This window comes from Tinamus guttatus, unplaced genomic scaffold (assembly GCF_059628265.1).
Source record: "Tinamus guttatus ecotype Peru unplaced genomic scaffold, ASM5962826v1 Tinamus_guttatus_pri_ptg000334l, whole genome shotgun sequence".
Classification (NCBI taxonomy): Eukaryota; Metazoa; Chordata; class Aves; order Tinamiformes; family Tinamidae; genus Tinamus; species Tinamus guttatus.
The window spans coordinates 271514-289684 of record NW_028288868.1 but is presented as its reverse complement, the minus strand read 5'-3'; the positions used below and the strand labels follow the sequence as shown (position 1 = coordinate 289684).

The 18171-nt window shown below is 58.6% G+C and overlaps 2 protein-coding genes and 3 non-coding genes across 5 annotated transcripts; 4 read left to right on the top strand and 1 right to left on the bottom strand.

Moving 5' to 3' along the window:
* Positions 1-2086: 2086 nt before the first annotated feature.
* Positions 2087-6642, top strand: RACK1 (receptor for activated C kinase 1). The gene is made up of 8 exons (XM_088529665.1): positions 2087-2281; positions 3370-3541; positions 5004-5151; positions 5408-5503; positions 5595-5705; positions 5935-6075; positions 6282-6392; positions 6511-6642. The coding sequence occupies exons 1-8, from the start codon at positions 2173-2175 to the stop codon at positions 6574-6576; spliced, it is 954 nt and encodes a 317-aa protein (XP_088385791.1). The 5' UTR covers positions 2087-2172; the 3' UTR covers positions 6577-6642.
* Positions 6643-9336: 2694 nt separating this feature from the next.
* Positions 9337-15186, bottom strand: TRIM41 (tripartite motif containing 41). Its single transcript, XM_088529641.1, has 6 exons — positions 14281-15186; positions 12505-12600; positions 12185-12415; positions 11068-11090; positions 10630-10757; positions 9337-9869 (listed from the first exon to the last, which is right to left on the bottom strand). The coding sequence occupies exons 1-6, from the start codon at positions 15184-15186 to the stop codon at positions 9352-9354; spliced, it is 1902 nt and encodes a 633-aa protein (XP_088385767.1). The 3' UTR covers positions 9337-9351.
* A 1043-nt stretch (positions 15187-16229) lies between these two features.
* Positions 16230-16302, top strand: TRNAK-CUU (transfer RNA lysine (anticodon CUU)). The gene has a single exon. It is a non-coding gene; the product is annotated as a tRNA-Lys (tRNA).
* A 157-nt stretch (positions 16303-16459) lies between these two features.
* Positions 16460-16532, top strand: TRNAV-CAC (transfer RNA valine (anticodon CAC)). The gene has a single exon. It is a non-coding gene; the product is annotated as a tRNA-Val (tRNA).
* Positions 16533-16718: 186 nt separating this feature from the next.
* Positions 16719-16791, top strand: TRNAK-CUU (transfer RNA lysine (anticodon CUU)). The gene has a single exon. It is a non-coding gene; the product is annotated as a tRNA-Lys (tRNA).
* The last annotated feature ends 1380 nt before the right edge of the window (positions 16792-18171 follow it).

Sequence of the window (18171 nt, the reverse complement as noted above, 5' to 3'; positions counted from 1 at the left end):
AAACCTCACCCAAAGAACCCCTTTTTCCCCCAAAAAAGCCCCAAAATGACTCACCAAGCTCCGTGTCGCTTTCTTCTATACAAAATAAAGAGAAACACCCCTCAGCTCAGGTCAGTGCTAAGGCAACAGCCTTAAAAAGCCTAATTTTTGCACTGAAATAGGTGTAAGGAAGGTAAACGTCTTACCAAACTCTTCTGCTAGCTTCCCTTTAAATAGAGAAATTAAAGTCAGATCCAAAACCATAGAGAAATTAATGTCAGATCCAAAGTTTTGCTTTGGAGATGGAAGGGGGAAAAATAAAGCTACGTACTAATTTTTGCATCCCATTCCCCTGAAAAAGAGACAGAAGGGAAAATATCAGCCCCAAGTGGCACTATATCCGAGTTGGTCTTTCCCATGTAAGTCTAAAATATGGGAAAGACCAAATAAACCATTTTCCCACCCCAAAAAGAGGCCACAGGATACATATATTATCCAAGACAGACTTGTTTTGCTGGGAGAAGAATCACTTACCAAGATCCGCATTCCTTTTCCCTTAAAAGAAAAGAAATAAGAGCAATTAAATGGTTTTATTTTTTTGTTTTCCGCCTGATCCAACAGCTTTGGATCAAAGCAGAGTTTGTTGTCGGGCAAGAAAAACCTCAAAATCAGAGAGAATGTCTTAGGGAAGGGTTAAAATATAAGAAATGTGGCCAAAATGTGGTCAAAAAAGAGGGTTTTTATGGCTGTACCTGTTTCCATCGCTGCATTGGCCTCCTGCGAGGGCTTCCCTGGGCGTCTGAAGGCAAAACTTAAAGGAAGGAGAAACAAAAGAGGTAAAATATTATTTTTTCCCTGTGTTTTTTTGCATCACTGGATTATGTGCAGGAATAAAAGAATGTCTCATTCTGGGCTGCTTCTGTCCCATTTCTTTTCCGGAGGGAAAAGCCCCCCTTTCCTTAAAAATGGGAGCGAAAGAGCCGCACGTGGCCGGGAATATGACACCGGAGGGGGGAAAAAAAACATGGAAAAGGCATTGGCTTACCCGGATCAGCCAGGGAGCCTCCGGGGCCGGTGTCCAGGGGGGCTCCCGGTGTCCGTGAGGGCTCCAGGGACCTTCCCGGTGCCTAATTTTAGCCGCCTGAAATGCCGGGATGGAAGGAGGAGGATCCCAGAGGATCCCTATATAGTCATGGCAGGGAAGGGGGTGGGAAGATGAGGTCCGACCGGGCACCCCCCCCCTGTTTGGAGGGGCCTTTTCCCACCTTTTCCTGCTTCTTCCAGGCACAGATTGCCTGGAAAAGGGGCTGGGAGATTCTATCCCATCATATGGGCACTCTGTGCACTATCCTATTCCCAAATTATCCTCATGGCCGTCTCCAAATCATCCCAATCCCAGCAACGGAGGCAGCTCCCTGGCTCGCGCCGTGTTGTCCCCTGCGGAGCCGGGATATTTTAAGGCTGCGGAGTCACCCGGGATGAGATTTATATGACCCAGTCCGGACACTTAATATGTAGCCGGGGATCTAAAACCCTCCTCCCTGTAAATAAATAAGAAAACGAGGGAACGCGGCCAAGCTCATCCCACAGGGAACCCATGTCCGAGCTGGTGTTATTCCTGCTTAATCCTGTTTTCTCCCCCCGTGTGGAGATGGAGCCGCCGGGAGAGGTTAAAGCACCACCGGGAGAGGTTAAAGAGCAGTCAGGAGCCATTTATCTTTCTCTAGTAATAATAATAATTTAAAAATCCCTCAAGGGGCTCAAGTGTGGCCTGCACGGACTCCACCATGACACCAGGCCCCAGGCTCCTCTCTCAGGGCTCTCCCTCTTCCCGGTGCTCCCTTTACGCGGGGGCTGAGCCCCGTCGCCTTTCCCTTTCCCCCTCTTCCTTCCCCCCGTCGCCTTTCCCTTTTCCCCCCTCTTCCTTCCCTTCCTTCCCTCCAGCTCCTACGTGCTGGGCCTCCCTTTTTCCCTACGCTGCCATACTGGCTCCATGGCACCCCGGGCGCCGCCATGTTCGCCTTGGGCGCAGCCATGTTGCCTCCTTGCCGTACAACCACCCCTTTCCCGCGGAAGCCATTTCCGCTTCCGCCGGAAGCCGCCCTCTCTCTTTCTCCGCTCGGGGCCGCCGCCGCGGGACCGGGCCGGGGCCTCCGCCGCATCCTCCGCCATCCGCCCCCCGCCGCCGCCGCCATGACGGAGCAGATGACGCTGCGCGGCACCCTCAAGGGCCACAACGGCTGGGTGACGCAGATCGCCACCACGCCGCAATTCCCGGACATGATCCTGTCCGCCTCGCGGGGTGAGGCCCGCGGGAGCCGCCGCGAACGGCGGGGACCATAGAGACGCCGCGACCGGGAGCGGCGGGAACCATAGAGACGTCGCGCCGGGGCGGCGGGAGAGACGATAGAGTCAGTGGGAGAGACCATAGAGAGACCAGGGGTGGGAGGGCGGCGGGAGAGACCACCGGGGCGGGCGGGGGGGAGAGACCATAGAGACCACGGGGGGCCTCAGAAGAGACCATAGAGTCGGTGGGAGAAACCATAGAGAGACCACGGGGGGGCCTCAGAAGAGACCATAGAGTCGGTGGGAGAAACCATAGAGAGACCACGGGGGGCCTCAGAAGAGACCATAGAGTCGGTGGGAGAGACCATCGAGAGACTCCGGGGGGGGACTCAGAAGAGCCCATAGAGTAGGTGGGAGAGACACCATAGAGAGACCGGGGTTGGAGGGTGGCAGGAAAGACCACCAGGGCCAGGAGGGGCAGAGAGAGAGACCATAGAGTTGATGGGCGAGACAATGGAGAGACCATAGAGTCCACAGAGAGACCATAGAGAGACCATAAAGACTATTGGGGGAGTGGGAGAGACCATAGAGTCCACGGAGAGACCATAGAGAGACCATAAAGACTATTGGGAGAGTGGGAGAGACCATAGAGTTGGCGGGAGAGGCCATAGAGAGACCATAAACACTATTGGGGGAGCGGGAGAGACCATAGAGTCCACGGAGAGACCATAGAGAGACCATAAAGACTATTGGGAGAGTGGGAGAGACCATAGAGTTGGCGGGAGAGGCCATAGAGAGGCCATTGGTGGGAGGGGGGTGTCAGTGAATCTGTGGGGAGGGAAGACCCCCCGTCCGGGGGACAGAAAGACCCTCAATGGATCCAAGGGGACAGGAAGGGACATAAAGGGCCAGAGGGGCCCCAGGGGAGACTGTTAAAGGGGAAAAAGGGAGACCAGGAGCCTGGGAAGGAGCAGGACCACCAGGAAGGAAATGGGAAAGCCCACGGAAAAAGCAGTCGATCTCCCCTGGGACACCCCCAGGGCCTCCCCGAGGGAGGATTTGCCCCTATAACCCCCATTTTACCCCTTTTTTTTCCTCATGCAGATAAGACCATCATCATGTGGAAGCTGACGCGGGACGAGACCAACTACGGGATCCCCCAGCGGGCCCTGCGCGGCCACTCGCACTTCGTCAGCGACGTCGTCATCTCCTCGGACGGGCAGTTCGCGCTCTCGGGCTCCTGGGACGGCACCCTGCGCCTCTGGGACCTCACCACGTGAGCTGCTTTTCCCCCAAAATTCCACTTTTCCACCCCAAAATTCCAGCAGTTTCCTCCCGCAAAGCGCCGTCGTTTCCCCCCGCCAAAATCCAGCAGTTCCCCCCCCCCAAAAGTGTCAATTTTCCCCCAAAACCCAGCAGTTTTCCCCTCCAAAATCCCACAATTTCGCCCCCCTAGATCCAGCAGTTTCCCCCCGCCAAAATCCAGCAGTTCCCCCGCCCAAAACATGGCAATTTCCCCCCAAAACCCAGCAGTTTTCCCCTCCAAAATCCCACAATTTCGCCCCCCTAGATCCAGCAGTTTCCCCCTGCCAAAATCCAGCAGTTTCCCCGCCCAAAACATGGCAATTTCCCCCCAAAACCCAGCAGTTTTCCCCCCAAGATCCCGCAGTTCCTCCCTGCCAAAATCCAGCAGTTTTCCCCTCCAAAATCCAGCAATTTCCCCCCCAGATCCAGCAGTTTTCCCCTCCAAAATCCAGCAATTTCTCCCCTCAGATCCAGCAGTTTTCCCTGCCAAAATCCAGCAATTTCCCCCCCAGATCCAGCAGTTTTCCCCTCCAAAATCCAGCAATTTCTCCCCCCAGATCCAGCAGTTTTCCCCGCCAAAATCCCGCAATTTCTCCCCCCAGATCCAGCAGTTTTCCCCTCCAAAATCCCACAATTTCCCCTCCAGATCCTGCAGTTTTCTCCTCCAAAATCCCACAATTTCGCCTCCAGATCCAGCAGTTTTCCCTGCCAAAATCCAGCAATTTCCCCCCCAGATCCAGCAGTTTTCCCCCCCAGATCCAGCAGTTTTCCCCTCCAAAATCCAGTAATTTCCCCCCCCACATCCAGCAGTTTTCCCTGCCAAAATCCAGCAATTTCCCCCCCAGATCCAGCAGTTTTCCCTGCCAAAATCCAACAATTTCCCCCCCAGATCCAGCAGTTTTCCCTGCCAAAATCCAGCAATTTCCCCCCCAGATCCAGCAGTTTTCCCCGCCAAAATCCCACAATTTCCCCCCCCAGATCCAGCAGTTTTCCCCTCCAAAATTCAGCAGTTCCCCCCCCACCAAAACATGGCAATTTCCCCTGCAGATCCTGCAGTTTTCCCCTCCAAAATCCCACAATTTCCCCTCCACATCCTGCAATTTTCCCCCCAAAAATCCCACAGTTCCCCCCCTCCCAAACCCAGCAGTTTTCCCCCAAAAATCCAGCAATTTGCTCTCAGCTTGGGAGCTTAAATGCCAGAAAAGGCCGTTTGGGAATAACTGGGATCCAGAGGGGCACCGCGATCCGGATCCGAGCTGGGAAAAGCCGCTCTCCTCCTCCCAGTGATTCAACCGGAATCCGCCGATCCTCCGGGATCTGACGCCGCATCCTGCGATGACGATGGGAGAGGAGCAGCCGGAGGCCGGGCCGCTCGGTATTCCAGGGAAAAGCCCTTCCCGGATTCTCCGTGGTCACTTCCATGTCCCCCATAGGGGCACCACGACGCGGCGCTTCGTGGGTCACACCAAGGACGTCCTGAGCGTGGCCTTTTCCTCGGACAACCGCCAGATCGTGTCCGGTTCCCGGGATAAGACCATCAAGCTCTGGAATACCCTGGGCGTCTGCAAGTACACGGTGCAGGTGGGATCCGGAGCGCCGCGCTCCCGGGAAGGGGCTTTTTCCCGCTGTTTCCGATGGTTCCTCTCCGCTTGTGCTGGAGGACCTTGCTCCGAGGGTTGTCCCGCTGATTAAACTGACACGGTGTCTCCTGACCCCGCTGGGGGTCTGAGGACAAGTCCTGCAATTATGAGGGACCGGAGGAGGCTGCGGAGCGCTGGAAAGGGGGGAAAAATCCGCGTTTCCTCGCTGCGATTCCGATATTTTTCCCTTTTCCCAGGACGAGAGCCACTCGGAATGGGTGTCCTGCGTGCGCTTCTCCCCCAACAGCAGCAACCCCATCATCGTGTCCTGCGGCTGGGACAAACTGGTCAAGGTGACACGGGGGGGACTTCCCGGCATCCGCAGGATCCCCATTCCCAATCGGGATGGGGAAAGACGGCGGCAATCCCATCCCTTTTTTCCAGGTTTGGAATTTGGCTAACTGCAAGCTGAAGACCAACCACATCGGGCACACGGGCTACCTGAACACGGTGACCGTGTCCCCCGACGGCTCCCTCTGCGCCTCCGGCGGCAAGGTGGGCGTTCCGGAGGAATTCCGCGTTATTCCCGGGCGGAATCCAGCCGCCGCTTGTATCCCAGCGCGCGGTTTTCCTGGGATTTGTCCCTCGCTACCACCTTTTTGCACCGAGATGCTCCATAGCTGCGGTTATATCACCTTGGGTGGGGGAAAAGCGCCTCCGGGAAAACCGCCTCCGGGAAAAGCGCTTGGAAAACCGGCATTCCCGCTTCCTTCCCGTGTCGCAGGACGGCCAGGCCATGCTGTGGGACCTCAACGAGGGCAAACACCTCTACACGCTGGACGGAGGGGACATCATCAACGCCCTCTGCTTCAGCCCCAACCGCTACTGGCTCTGCGCCGCCACCGGCCCCAGCATCAAGATCTGGGTAACCCAAATTCCCTCCTTTTTCCCTCGAAATCCCAGGATTTGGCACCTGGGAGGAGGGGGCCACCCGGCCGCGCCGTGACGAAACCTTTGGTGCCGTCTGAGTGTTTTTGTGCGGAAACCCAGAGGCTGTTTCTGAGCGATCCCGAGCCCCGGGAATGGGAATTTCGGCGCTTCCCGTTTTCCCTCACATCCCTCTTTTCCCAGGATCTGGAAGGGAAGATCATCGTGGACGAGCTGAAGCAGGAGGTGATCAGCACGAGCAGCAAAGCGGAGCCGCCCCAATGCACTTCCCTGGCCTGGTCCGCGGACGGGCAGGTACAAAAACCCCGGATTTCACCTCAAAAATCCCCTCCCGGGGCTGTAATTCCTCCTGGTGACATTCCCAGGGCCATTCCCATCCCAGGATCCAGCTTTTTTTCCCTTTTTCTCCCAGACCCTGTTCGCCGGCTACACGGACAACCTCGTCCGCGTGTGGCAGGTCACCATCGGCACCAGATGAGAGCCGGAGCCTCCGGAAAACCGTGGGATTTGTGTACAAAGATGAATAAAAAAAAGCTCTACGGAACCCGTGTCCGCTCTCCTGATCCATGGGAGCGGCGCTTCGGATGCGGAACAGCTTGGAGGAATTCCCGTCGGGCTTCTATATCCAAATGCGGGTTTCAAATCCCAACCTGGGCAAAAATTCCTTCGTCTTGTTAAGGAAGAGGCAAAAGTTAGAAAAAAATCCTAAAAAAAATCCTAAAAAGTTAGAAAAAAATCCTAAAGCGGCTTCCTCCGGAGCCGGGATGCTCCATTCGCGCTCCGCAAACTGGGATTTTCCAAAACGGGCTCCCAAAGCAAGGAATTAGATAGCGGGATTGCTCCTAGATCCATGTGATCCTGCGGATCCATCCACTGACCTTAGGGCTGGGAATGGGAGAAGGGGGTTGGTGTCCGCAGCGGATTCCGGGCTCCGCTCCCACCGGATCCCTCCGGAGCAGCTAAAAGGAAAAGGTTTTGCGGGAAAAGGATGTTTCCTTTGGCTTTTCCCTTGGCACCATCCACTTTTTCCCATTATTCCAAGGATGGGGAGCATGAAGCTCCTCTCCTAATCCCATTACCGGGATTAGCTCAGGATTAACACGGATTTAAACTGTTGATCCCCAGGCTCCGGAGGGACCCGCATCCCAAATCCCTTGGGAACAGCCAGAAAACTCGTGTTTACAACCTTAACGTTTTATTATCATCTGCCATTTCAAAAAACTAAATCTCCGTTTAATTCTCGTTTTTTTAGCCAAAAATATTCCGAACTAGCTCTGTAGTGCCAGCAGAAAACCCCAAAATTAATAATAATCCAATCCACCAACAAAAAAAAGACGGAAAACCACAAGGGACGCAGTCAGAGTCTCTCCGGGAGGGACGGGATGCAGCTGGAAACTCCGAAGCAGCCAAGAAAAAAGAGAAAAGGGGGAGAAAAATAAATATTGGAGAGCTCGGAAGCTGCGAGGGGAAACGGGAGAGCCGGATCCCAGCGCTCCGGAGCTGCTCCAGCTCCCACTAAAGTGCCAGGCCCACAAGAAATGGTTCAGGAGGAGACGGGATAGGGGTTGGAGCGGGAATGCGGTTATCCCGCTGGAAGGAGGAGGAAAAGATGGGGGAGAGGCAGGAAAGGCAAGTGCTAGAACGGGAATAACGGGAATATCGCGGGAGAAAGCGGCTCGAGGTCGGGGTGCGGGAAAGGATCCCGGCAGCAAGATCCAGAGCTCCAGGATCCCGAAAACAAGCCCTAGGATCCCGAGCAAACTCCAAAGCTCTGGAATCCTGAGAAAGCTCTGGAATCCCGAGCAAGCTCCGGGATTCCGAGCAAGCTCCAAAGCTCTGGAATCCCGAGCAAGCTCCGGGATCCCGAGCAAGCTCCAAAGGTCTGGAATCCCGAGCAAGCTCTGGGATCCCAAGCAAACTCCAAAGCTCTGGAATCCTGAGCAAGCTTCAAAGCTCTGGAATCCCGAGCAAGCTCCGGATCCCGAGCAAGCTCCAAAGCTCCCAGATCCCAAAAACAAGCCCCAGGATCCCGAGCAAGCTCCAAAGCTCTGGAATCCCGAGCAAGGTCCGGGATCCCGAGCAAGCTCCAAAGCTCCGGAATCCTGGGCAAGCTCCGGAATCCCGGGCAAGCTCCAAAGCTCTGGAATCCTGAGAAAGCTCTGGAATCCCGGGCAAGCTCCGGGATCCCGAGCAAGCTCCAAAGCTCTGGAATCCCGAGAAAGCTCCAGGATCCCAAGCAAGTTCCAAAGCTCTGGAATCCCGAGCAAGCTCCAGAATCCCGGGCAAGCTCCAAAGCTCCGGAATCCCGAGCAAGCTCCAAAGCTCCGGAATCCCGAGCAAGCTCCAGAATCCCTGGCAAGCTCCAAAGCTCTGGAATCCCGAGCAAGCTCCGGATCCCGAGCAAGCTCCGGGATCCTGAGCAAGCTCCGGGATCCCAGATCCCAAAAACAAGCCCCAGGATCCCAAGCAAGCTCCAAAGCTCTGGAATCCTGAGAAAGCTCTGGAATCCCGGGCAAGCTCCGGGATCCCGAGCAAGCTCCAAAGCTCTGGAATCCCGAGAAAGCTCCAGGATCCCAAGCAAGTTCCAAAGCTCTGGAATCCCGAGCAAGCTCCAGAATCCCGGGCAAGCTCCAAAGCTCCGGAATCCCGAGCAAGCTCCAAAGCTCCGGAATCCCGAGCAAGCTCCAGAATCCCTGGCAAGCTCCAAAGCTCTGGAATCCCGAGCAAGCTCCGGATCCCGAGCAAGCTCCGGGATCCTGAGCAAGCTCCGGGATCCCAGATCCCAAAAACAAGCCCCAGGATCCCAAGCAAGCTCCAAAGCTCTGGAATCCTGAGAAAGCTCTGGAATCCCGGGCAAGCTCCGGGATCCCGAGCAAGCTCCAAAGCTCTGGAATCCCGAGAAAGCTCCAGGATCCCAAGCAAGTTCCAAAGCTCTGGAATGCCGAGCAAGATCCAGGATCCCGAGCAAGCTCCAAAGGTCCTGGATCCCAAAAGCAAGCCCTGGGATCCCCCAAATTCCCGTTTTCCACCTCAACCTCCTCCTGGAGCGGCTCATCCCTCCTCCGAGCACAACCCGCCGCCGGCTCCGCTCCGCCATCTGGGAATTCCGCAGCGAGACCTCGGCAAAGCGCAGCCTTGGGAGCAAGCGGATACGCGGCGCCAACCTGGATCCTCCAGGAAACACCCAAAAAAGGTAGGAAAAAAGGGGGGGAAAAAGGAGCGAGGCCGTGTGCGAGGCCGGATCCGGCGCGGGTCAGGCGCAGATTTTGATGCGCGTTCCCTTGGCCAGGACGCGGAAAAACGGGAATATGCGCTCGTGGAAGGAGGCGTTGAAGGTGTGGATGTGGCTCATGCTCTCGGCGTTGTAGAAGCCCAACTGGCCCCGCTCGTAGTCCAGGTAGACGCCGAAGCGCCGCGGCCGCTCGCTCGGCGCCAGCGCCAGCTGCTCCGGCCCCGCCAGCGCTTGGAATTTCTTCCCGTTGGTTCCCACGCACCAGATATCCCGTTTCGGAGGCGGCCCCGGCGAGCGCTCCTTGCGCCGGGCCGATTCCCGGGCGGCTCCGACCGCCCAGCCCCGGCGGCCGCCGACTTCCACTTCCCAATAGTGGCGGCCGCCGCTGAATCCCTGCGATCCCAGGACGCAGTAGTCGGAATCGAAGCGCTTGGGATTCTCCGGGAGCTCCTGGCGCCGCTCGCCCAGCTTCACGCTGCGGCGATCCAGGGAAAGGCTCAGGCGGGGGTGAGCCGTGTCCGGATCCAGGGTGACGTCGGCTGCGAAAGGGGGGAAAAAAAGTCAGGAATTTGGTGCCTTCCCGCTCGGATCGCCCCAATCCCAAGGGAATCTCTTGGGTTTAAGATTTCCTTAAGAAAGGAAAAGGGGTTCCAAAAGGGGGTCCCAAAAGGGGGTCCCAAAAGGGGGTCCCAAAAGGGGGTCCCAAAAGGGGGTCCCAAAAGGGGGTCCCAAAAGGGGGTCCCAAAAGGGGGTCCCAAAAGGGGGTCCCAAAAGGGGGTCCCAAAAGGGGGTCCCACTTCCTTTACGTATCCCATTTCTGCATCCCATTGCTCTGCCAGAGGCTTTGGAGAGGTGTCTGCATGGAGGGGGGACTTTTCCGGATCCAAAGATTGGGAAAAGGAATCCGGAAAAGGGGGAAAAAACAGCTGGAGCTCTGGAAAACGGGGGGAAAAGCAGCAAGGAAGGAAAGAACAGGAGACGACCGGGATGCAGCAAAGGGAATGCTGGAGGGAGAACCATGGGATAAAAGGGATCCCAGCTTGTGGGAAAGCTGGGAAAAAAAAACAGGAAAAGGGGGAAAAAGGGGGAAAAAACAGCTGGAGCTCTGGAAAACAGTGGGAAAAGCATCAAGGAAAGAAAGGAGAACGGGATGCTGCAAAAGGAAGGCTGGAGGGAGAGCCATGGGATAAAAGGGATCCCAGCTTGTGGGAAAGCTGGGAAATCCCCAAATTCCGCGCTCCGGATGCCGAGCCGGCCTCTTCCCTTGGGAATTGCCGGGGTGGAGCCGTCGGGTCTCACCTTGAGGGACTTTGCTGAAGACCTTCTCCATCTTCCTCATCACCACGTCCTGCAGGAAGTAGTTGCGGTTTTTCCTGCCCACATCCACCGGGACCATCTCCGGCTCCTGGAATTTGATGTTCTCGCACCTGCCGGCGGAAAAGGGGATGGGAAAAAAATCAAGGAAAAGGCTCCGGAGGCTTTGGGAATGCTTGGAAAACCGCGGCGGGGCAGGGATGAGCCCGACCGGTTCCGCTGGAAGAGCCGGCGCTCCCGATCCCGCCTCTGTTCCGGGGGGATCCATGCGACCACATGAAGTACCGGGAAGCAGGCGGAGACCCATCCCCAATTCCCAGCACATCCCAGGTCGCCAGCCAGGAGTTTACCACAAAAGGGCTTTTTTAGCACCAAAAAACCAGTTTTTTGGGGAAAAAAAGGTGGGAATAGGGAGTCACTGACCTGATAAAGGTGCCTTTGATGTCCTGGAAAAGGAGGCGGCAGCGTTGAGGAGGAAAAGAAAGGGAAAATTAGGGAGCGGACACCGATGCCATCGGATTTCCCACCAAATCCGGCCCCACAATAAGTGGGAATGAGCAGGAGGCCCTAACGGAGGGGATGAGGATCTCCTTTCTGGGAATGGATCTCCCCCACTGGGAAAGGGATCATTCCTGGGAAGCAGACCCTGCATTTCCAGCTGATAGGAGGGATAGGGAAAATCCCTTTCCCTGGAAATGTGGGATCTCCTACTTGGGAATGGATCTTGCCCACCGGGAAAGGGATCTTCCCTCTCCCGTCTGCTGGAAATGCGGGATCTCCTTCCTGGGAATGCATCTTGTCCACGGAGAAAGGGATCTTCCATTCCCGGAAAGGAGATCCCGCATTTCCAGCGGACAGGAGAGGCAAGATCCCTTTCCCAGTGGACAAGATCCATTCCCAGAAAGGAGATCCCACATTTCCAGCAGACAGGAAAGGGATCTTCCCCGCCCCAGGAAAGGGATCTTCCCTCTCCTGTCTGCTGGAAATGCGGGAAGCATCTCGCTCACCGGGAAAGGGATCTTCCCTCTCCCTCCTGTCCGCTGGGAATGTGGGAATGGATCTCACCCACCAGGAAAGGGATCTTCCCTGTCAGCTGGGAAATGTGGGAATGGATCTCACCCACCGGGAAAGGGATCTTCCCTCTCTGCTGGGAATGTGGAAAGCATCTCCCCCACCAGGAAAGGGATCTTCCCTCTCCCTCCTGTCAGCTGGGAAATGTGGGAATGGATCTCGCTTACTGGGAAAGGGATCTTCCCTGTCAGCTGGGAAATGTGGGAATGGATCTCACCCACCGGGAAAGGGATCTTCCCTGTCAGCTGGGAATGTGGAAAGCATCTCCCCCACTGGGAAAGGGATCTTCCCTCTCCCTCCTGTCCGCTGGAAATGTGGGAATGGATCTCGCTCACCAGGAAAGGGATCATTCCCAGGAAACGACCCCCGTGTGTCCCCCCATCTTCACCGCAGGGCAGCACCGAACCCCTCCCCGCCGCCTCTCCCAATCCTGCCGTTCCCGGCGGCATTCCCGGCGGCATTCCCGCACCTGGAGGAGCTGCAGGCCGTGCTGGCGGCTCTTGTCGCGGGCCTCGGCGAGGAGGCGCTCGAGGGCGCCGCGTTGCTCCTCGAGGGTGGCCACGTTGCGGCCCTGCCGCGCCAGCAGCCCCTCGTAGCGCTCCTCCAGCGCCTGCAGCAGCAGGACCTGCTCCCCGATGAGGAACTGGTGCAGCAGCTCGAAGTCCGACTCCAGCTCCTTGATCTCCAGCTTCATCTTGTCCTGCGGGAAGCGGGAACGGCGGGGGAAAGGGTCAGCGCGAAAACGCGGCGGAAACGGGGCGAAAATGCGGCGAAAACGCCCGGTTTTACCCTCAGTTCCGTGATTTTCTCCTCCTCGCTGGATTTCTGTTTCAGCACCGCGTCCAGTTTCTTCTTCAGGGGCTCCAGGTGGCTCTGGAGTTTGTTCTGAGAGGGAAAAGGGAGGGAAAAGGGATTTGGGAATCCTTAAATCCGCCCTGTTTTGCTCCGGCTCCACCTGAGCGCTTCCTGGTCCCCTTGGGACATCCCAGGAGTGGATCCTGGTCCCCTGGGATATCCCGGGAGCAGCTCCCAGTCCCCCAGGTGGCTCCTGATCCCCCTGGGACATCCCGGGAGCAGCTCCTTGTCCCCCCAGGTGGCTCCTGATCCCCCCAGGACATCCAAGGAGTGAATCCTGATCCCTCAGGACATCCCGGGAGCAGCTCCCGGTCCCCCAGGAGGCTCCTGGTCCCCCTGGGACATCCCAGGGGTGAATCCTGATCCCTCAGGTGGCTCCCGGTCCCCCCAGGACATCCCGGGAGCGGCTCCCGGTCTCCCCAGGTGGCCCCGATCCCCCTGGGACATCCTGGGAGTGGATCCTGGTCCCCCCGGGTGGCTCCTGGTCCCCCAGGACATCCCAGGAGTGAATCCTGATCCCCCAGGTGGCTCCTTGTTCCCTGGGACATCCCAGGAGTGAATCCCGATTCCCCCAGGACATCCCAGGAGTGAATCCTGATTCCCCCAGGACATCCCAGGAGCGAATCCTGGTCCCCCAGGTGGCTCCTTGTCCCCCCAGAACATCCCAGGAGCAGCTCCTGGTCCCCCCACGTGGCTCCTGATCCCCCTGAGACATCCCAGGAGCGAATCCTGGTCCCCCTGGGACATTCCAGGGGTGAATCCTGGTCCCTTGGGACATCCCAAGAGCAGCTCCTGGTCCCCCTTGATGACTCCTGGTCCCCCAGGATATCCCAGGAGCGGCTCCTGATCCCCCTGGGACACCCCAGGAGTTAATCCTGGTCCCCTGGGACATCCTGGGAGCAGCTCCTGGTCCCCCAGGTGGCTCCTGGTCCCCCTGGGACATCCCAGGAGTGAATCCTGATCCCCCAGGTGGCTCCTGATCCCCCTGGGACATCCTGAGAGTGGATCCTGGTCCCTTGGGACATCCCAGGAGCAGCTCCTGCTCCCCCTAGATGACTCCTGGTCCCCCAGGATATCCCAGGAGCGGCTCCTGGTCCCCCAGGACATCCTGGGAGTGGATCCTGGTCCTCCCGGGTGGCTCCTGGTCCCCCAGAATATCCCAGGAGTGAATCCTGATCCCCCAGGGGGCTCCTTATTCCCTCGGACATCCCAGGAGTGAATCCTGGTCCCCTGGGACATCCCAGGAGTGAATCCTGATCCCCAAAGTGGCTCCTTATTCCCTCGGACATCCCAGGAGCAAATCCTGATCCCCCTGGGACATCCCAGGAGTGAATCCTGGTCCCCCCAGGTGGCTCCTGATCCCCTGGGACATCCTGGGAGTGGAACCTCGTCCCCCCAGGTGGCTCCTGGTCCCCGCAGTGGCTCCTGGTCCCCCAGAATATTCCAAGAGTGAATCCTGATTCCCCTGGGACATCCCGGGAGAGAATCCTGATCCCCCTGGGACATCCCAGGAGTGAATCCTGGTCCCGTGGGACATCCCAGGAGTGAATCCTGGTCCCCCCAGGTGGCTCCTGGTCCCCCAGGACATCCCGGGAGCAGCTCCTGGTCCCCCCAGGCGCCCCCTTATCCCCTCGTGCAGCTCCCAGTCCCCCCGGCACCCCCCTATCCGCATCCCTCCGCCCTTCCCGGCGCTTCCCGGCGCTCCCGTACCTTGTAGTCCTGCACCACCTCCTCGAGGGGCACCACGCTGTGGTGCTTGTGGCTCCGCGCCTCGCGGCACACCACGCAGATGGCCTCCTCGTCCACCTCGCAGAAGAGCTTCAAGGGCTCCTGGTGCTTCTCGCACAGCTCCGGGCAGCCCCGGCTTCCCGCTCCGGAGGCGCTCGGAGCTCCGGACGCGGCTCCCGGAGCCGCCGCCGCTCCCGCGGGAGCCGCCAGGCGCTGGGGATGCGGGTGCAGCTGCCGGATGATCTGCACCATGTTGGCCAGCTGCAGGTTGGGCCGGAAATTCCGCTGGGAAAAGCTCTTGCGGCACTGGGGGCACGTGAAGGCCTGGAGGCGCCGCGGGCGGGCGGGCGCGGGGGGCGCCGGCGCCTCGTCCTCCTCCTCCTCCTCCTCTTCCTCCACCTCCTCCTCCTCCACGTCCTCCTCCATCACGTCCTCGTCGTAGTCCTCGTCCCCGAAATAGAGCTCCCCGCCGACGGCGCCGTCCCACACGTCGCCCTCCACGGGGACCTCCCACAGGTCGGCGTCGTCCTCGTCTTCCTCCTCGCTCCACATCTCCTCCTCCTCCTCCTCGGGGGGGCCTCCGGTGGCTCCGTCCTCCTCCTCCTCTTCCTCCTCATCCTCCTCCTGCTCCACGTCCAGCTCCTCGTCCTCCTCCTCCTCCAGCTCCTCCTCGTCCTCCTCCAGCGCCGGGGCGGGCGCCGGGGCCGCGCGGCCGCCCTCGCCGCCCCACAGCTGCGCGATGCACACGCGGCAGAAGTTGTGGCCGCAGCCGATGGACACGGGCTCCACGAAATAGTCCAGGCAGATGGCGCAAATCGCCTCCTCCTGCAGCGTCTCCACCGGGTTCAGGCGCCCCGAGGGGATCCCGTCCCCCGGCACCGTCGCCATGGCCGGGAAGGGCCCGGAGCGGCTCCCGGACCCCAAAGCGGCGCCCGGAGCCCTAAAAGCGGCTCCTAAGGCCCTAAAGCGGCTCCAGGAGGCCCTAAAGCGGCTCCAGGAGGCCCTAAAGCGGCTCCAGGAGGCCCTAAAGTGGCACCCGGGGCTCTAAAAGCGGCTCCCAGACCCCAACGTGGCTACCGGGCCCCAAAACGGCTCCCAGGGACCAAAAACGGCTCCGAGGGCCCCAAGCGTCTCCCAGGGCCCCCGAAGCGGCTCCCGGAGGCCCTAAACCGCCCCCGGGCCCCAAAAGCGGCGCCCGGGGACCCCAAAAAGCCGCTCCCGGGGCCCAAAAAGCGGCGCCCGGGGCCCCAAAAAGCGACGCCCGGGCTGTTCCCGGCCTAGGCCGGGCCAGCGGCACCCGGAACCGGGGCAGGCCGCGCCGGCGCCCCCCGGGCCTCGGCCCCGCTCCCGCCGCCGCTGCCTCCCCGGCCCGTCGGCCCCAACCGGAGGGCGCGGAGGAGCCGCCGCCGCCGCCGGCCTCTGCCCCCTCCTGTCGCCAGTCGCGACAGGGAGGCGCTCTGCCCCCTCCCCGCTTCGCTCTCTATGGTGCACGGCTCCGCCAACGGACGCTTCCGCTTTCCGCCTCCGCCGCTCCGCCCCCAGAGCGGCAGCTGACCGGAAGGAGCCGCCCGGGGGCCGGTTGCTCGGCAACGGAGCTGCACCGGAAGCGGGCGGGAGGCGCTCTAGCCGCCCCCACCCCGCTCTGTGGCGCGGGTTGCCGGGGCAACCGCGACGCCACTCTATCCACCCCTCCCCCGTCTCTGTGGTCGCCGCACGAGACAACCCAACTCGTTCTCCCCGGAAACGGGCTTGTCTAGCCGCCTCTCGGTGCCCTCGGAGGACTGGTGGGGCGGGGCCGACCGTAGCGCAGCCAATGAGAGCGGCGCCTGAAAGCAGCGGGCGTGGCCAGCGGGGGGGGGGGGCGTGGCCAGCGCGGCGAGGGGGCGTGGCCGCAGCGCCGTGAGCGCCGCGCCGCGGCGCGCCCCGCAGCAGCCCGGCTAGCTCAGTCGGTAGAGCATGAGACTCTTAATCTCAGGGTCGTGGGTTCGAGCCCCACGTTGGGCGCTGCGCCTTTTGCCTCCCGATTCTTTTTTATTTCGCCCCAAATTGCTTCTCCCTCCCCCTCCCACGGCGGGGACAACCCCGCGGGGCGTCCCCAGCCCCAAGGTGGCCCCGGCAGTTCCCGGCCGTAAGCACGAGGGCCGAAGGTTTGTCCCAAGGCGTTTCTGTAGTGTAGTGGTTATCACGTTCGCCTCACACGCGAAAGGTCCCCGGTTCGAAACCGGGCAGAAACACTCACTCTTTTCCCATTTTTTTCCTTTATTTGTATTTTTTTCCCCGCTTTTCGGGGTTTGTCAGGGCCGGCGCACGCTCCCTGCACTGCAACCCGCCGCTCTTAGGTAATTAGCGCTAATTAGCGGCTGTGCCCGCGCAGTGACAGGACCTGACAGGACCCAGTGGCCAAAACTCATCTATAAGCAGCCCGGCTAGCTCAGTCGGTAGAGCATGAGACTCTTAATCTCAGGGTCGTGGGTTCGAGCCCCACGTTAGGCGCTCAGTTTTTTTTCCCCCCCCAAACAAAAATTGCTTTAAACCCTTAAAAGAGCCGGATTCCTGCCGAAAGCAACAAAATCTGCCCCCAAAACAACCCGATTCCGCCCTAAAACACCTATATGTTTTCTATACACCCTAAGCCACACAGATCTCGAAGGCAGCAAGTCCCAAACACCCTTGGGGCTGTCCTGGATGTCTGTCCCCTTCTCCAAGCCAGTTCGGAGACCAAAAGGGTGGGATTTGTTTCCTTCCCAAGGCCCTGTCCTCTTCCTCCTCCCTCTCCTCCTTTTCCTTCTCCTCCTTCTCCCTCTCCTTCCCTTTCTCCTCCTCCTCCTTTTCCTCTCCTCTTTCTCCTCCTTTTCCTCTCCTCCTCCTCCTCCTCCTTTTCCTCTCCTCCTCCTCCTCCTTCTTGTCCTCCTCTTCCTCCTCCTCTTTCTCTCCTCCTCCTCCTTCTTCCCCCTCCTCCTTCTTCTCCTCCTTCTTTCTCTCCTCCTCTTCCTCCTTCCTCTCCTCCACCTCCTTCTCCTTCTTTTTCTCCCCCTCCTCCTCCTCCTTTTTCTCCTCCTCCTCCTTCTTTTTTCTCTCTCCTCCTTTTTCTCCTCCTCCTCCTTCTTTTTTCTCTCTCCTCCTCCTTTTTCTCCTCCTCCTCCTTCTTTTTTTCTCCTCCTCTTCGTTCTTTTTTTCTCTCTCTCCTCCTTTTTTTTCTCCTCCTCCTCCTTTTCTCCTCCTCCTCCTCCTTTTCTCTCTCTCCTCCTTTTCTCTCTCTCCTCCTTTTCTCTCTCTCCTCCTCCTTCTTCTCCTCTCCTCCTTCTTTCTCTCTCTCCTCCTCCTCCTCCTTTCTCTCTCTCCTCCTCCTCCTTCTTTCTTTCTCTCCTCCTTTGCCTTCTTTCTTTCTCTCCTCCTCCTTTTTCTCCTTCTCTTTCTTTCTCTCCTCCTCCTTTTTCTCCTTTTTTCCTCTCTCCTCCTCCTTTTTCTCCTCCTCCTCCTTCTTTTTCTCTCTCTCCTCCTCATTTTTCTCCTCCTCCTTTTTTTCTCTCTCTCCTCCTCATTTTTCTCTTCCTCCTTCTTTTTTTTCTCTCTCTCTTCCTCCTCCTTATCCCTCTCCTCCTCCTCTTCCTTCTCCTCCTTTTTCTCTCCTCCTCCTCCTCCTCCTTTCTCCTTTCTCCTCCTCCTCCTCCTTTTTCTCTCCTCCTTTTTCTCTCCTCCTCCTTTTTCTCTCCTCCTCCTTTTTCTCTCCTCCTCCTTCTATTTCTCCTCCTTCTTCTATTTCTCCTCCTTCTTCTATTTCTCCTCCTCCTCCTCCTATTTCTCCTCCTCCTCCTCCTATTTCTCCTCCTCCTCCTCCTCCTTCTCCTCCTCCTACTCCTCCTTCTCCTCCTC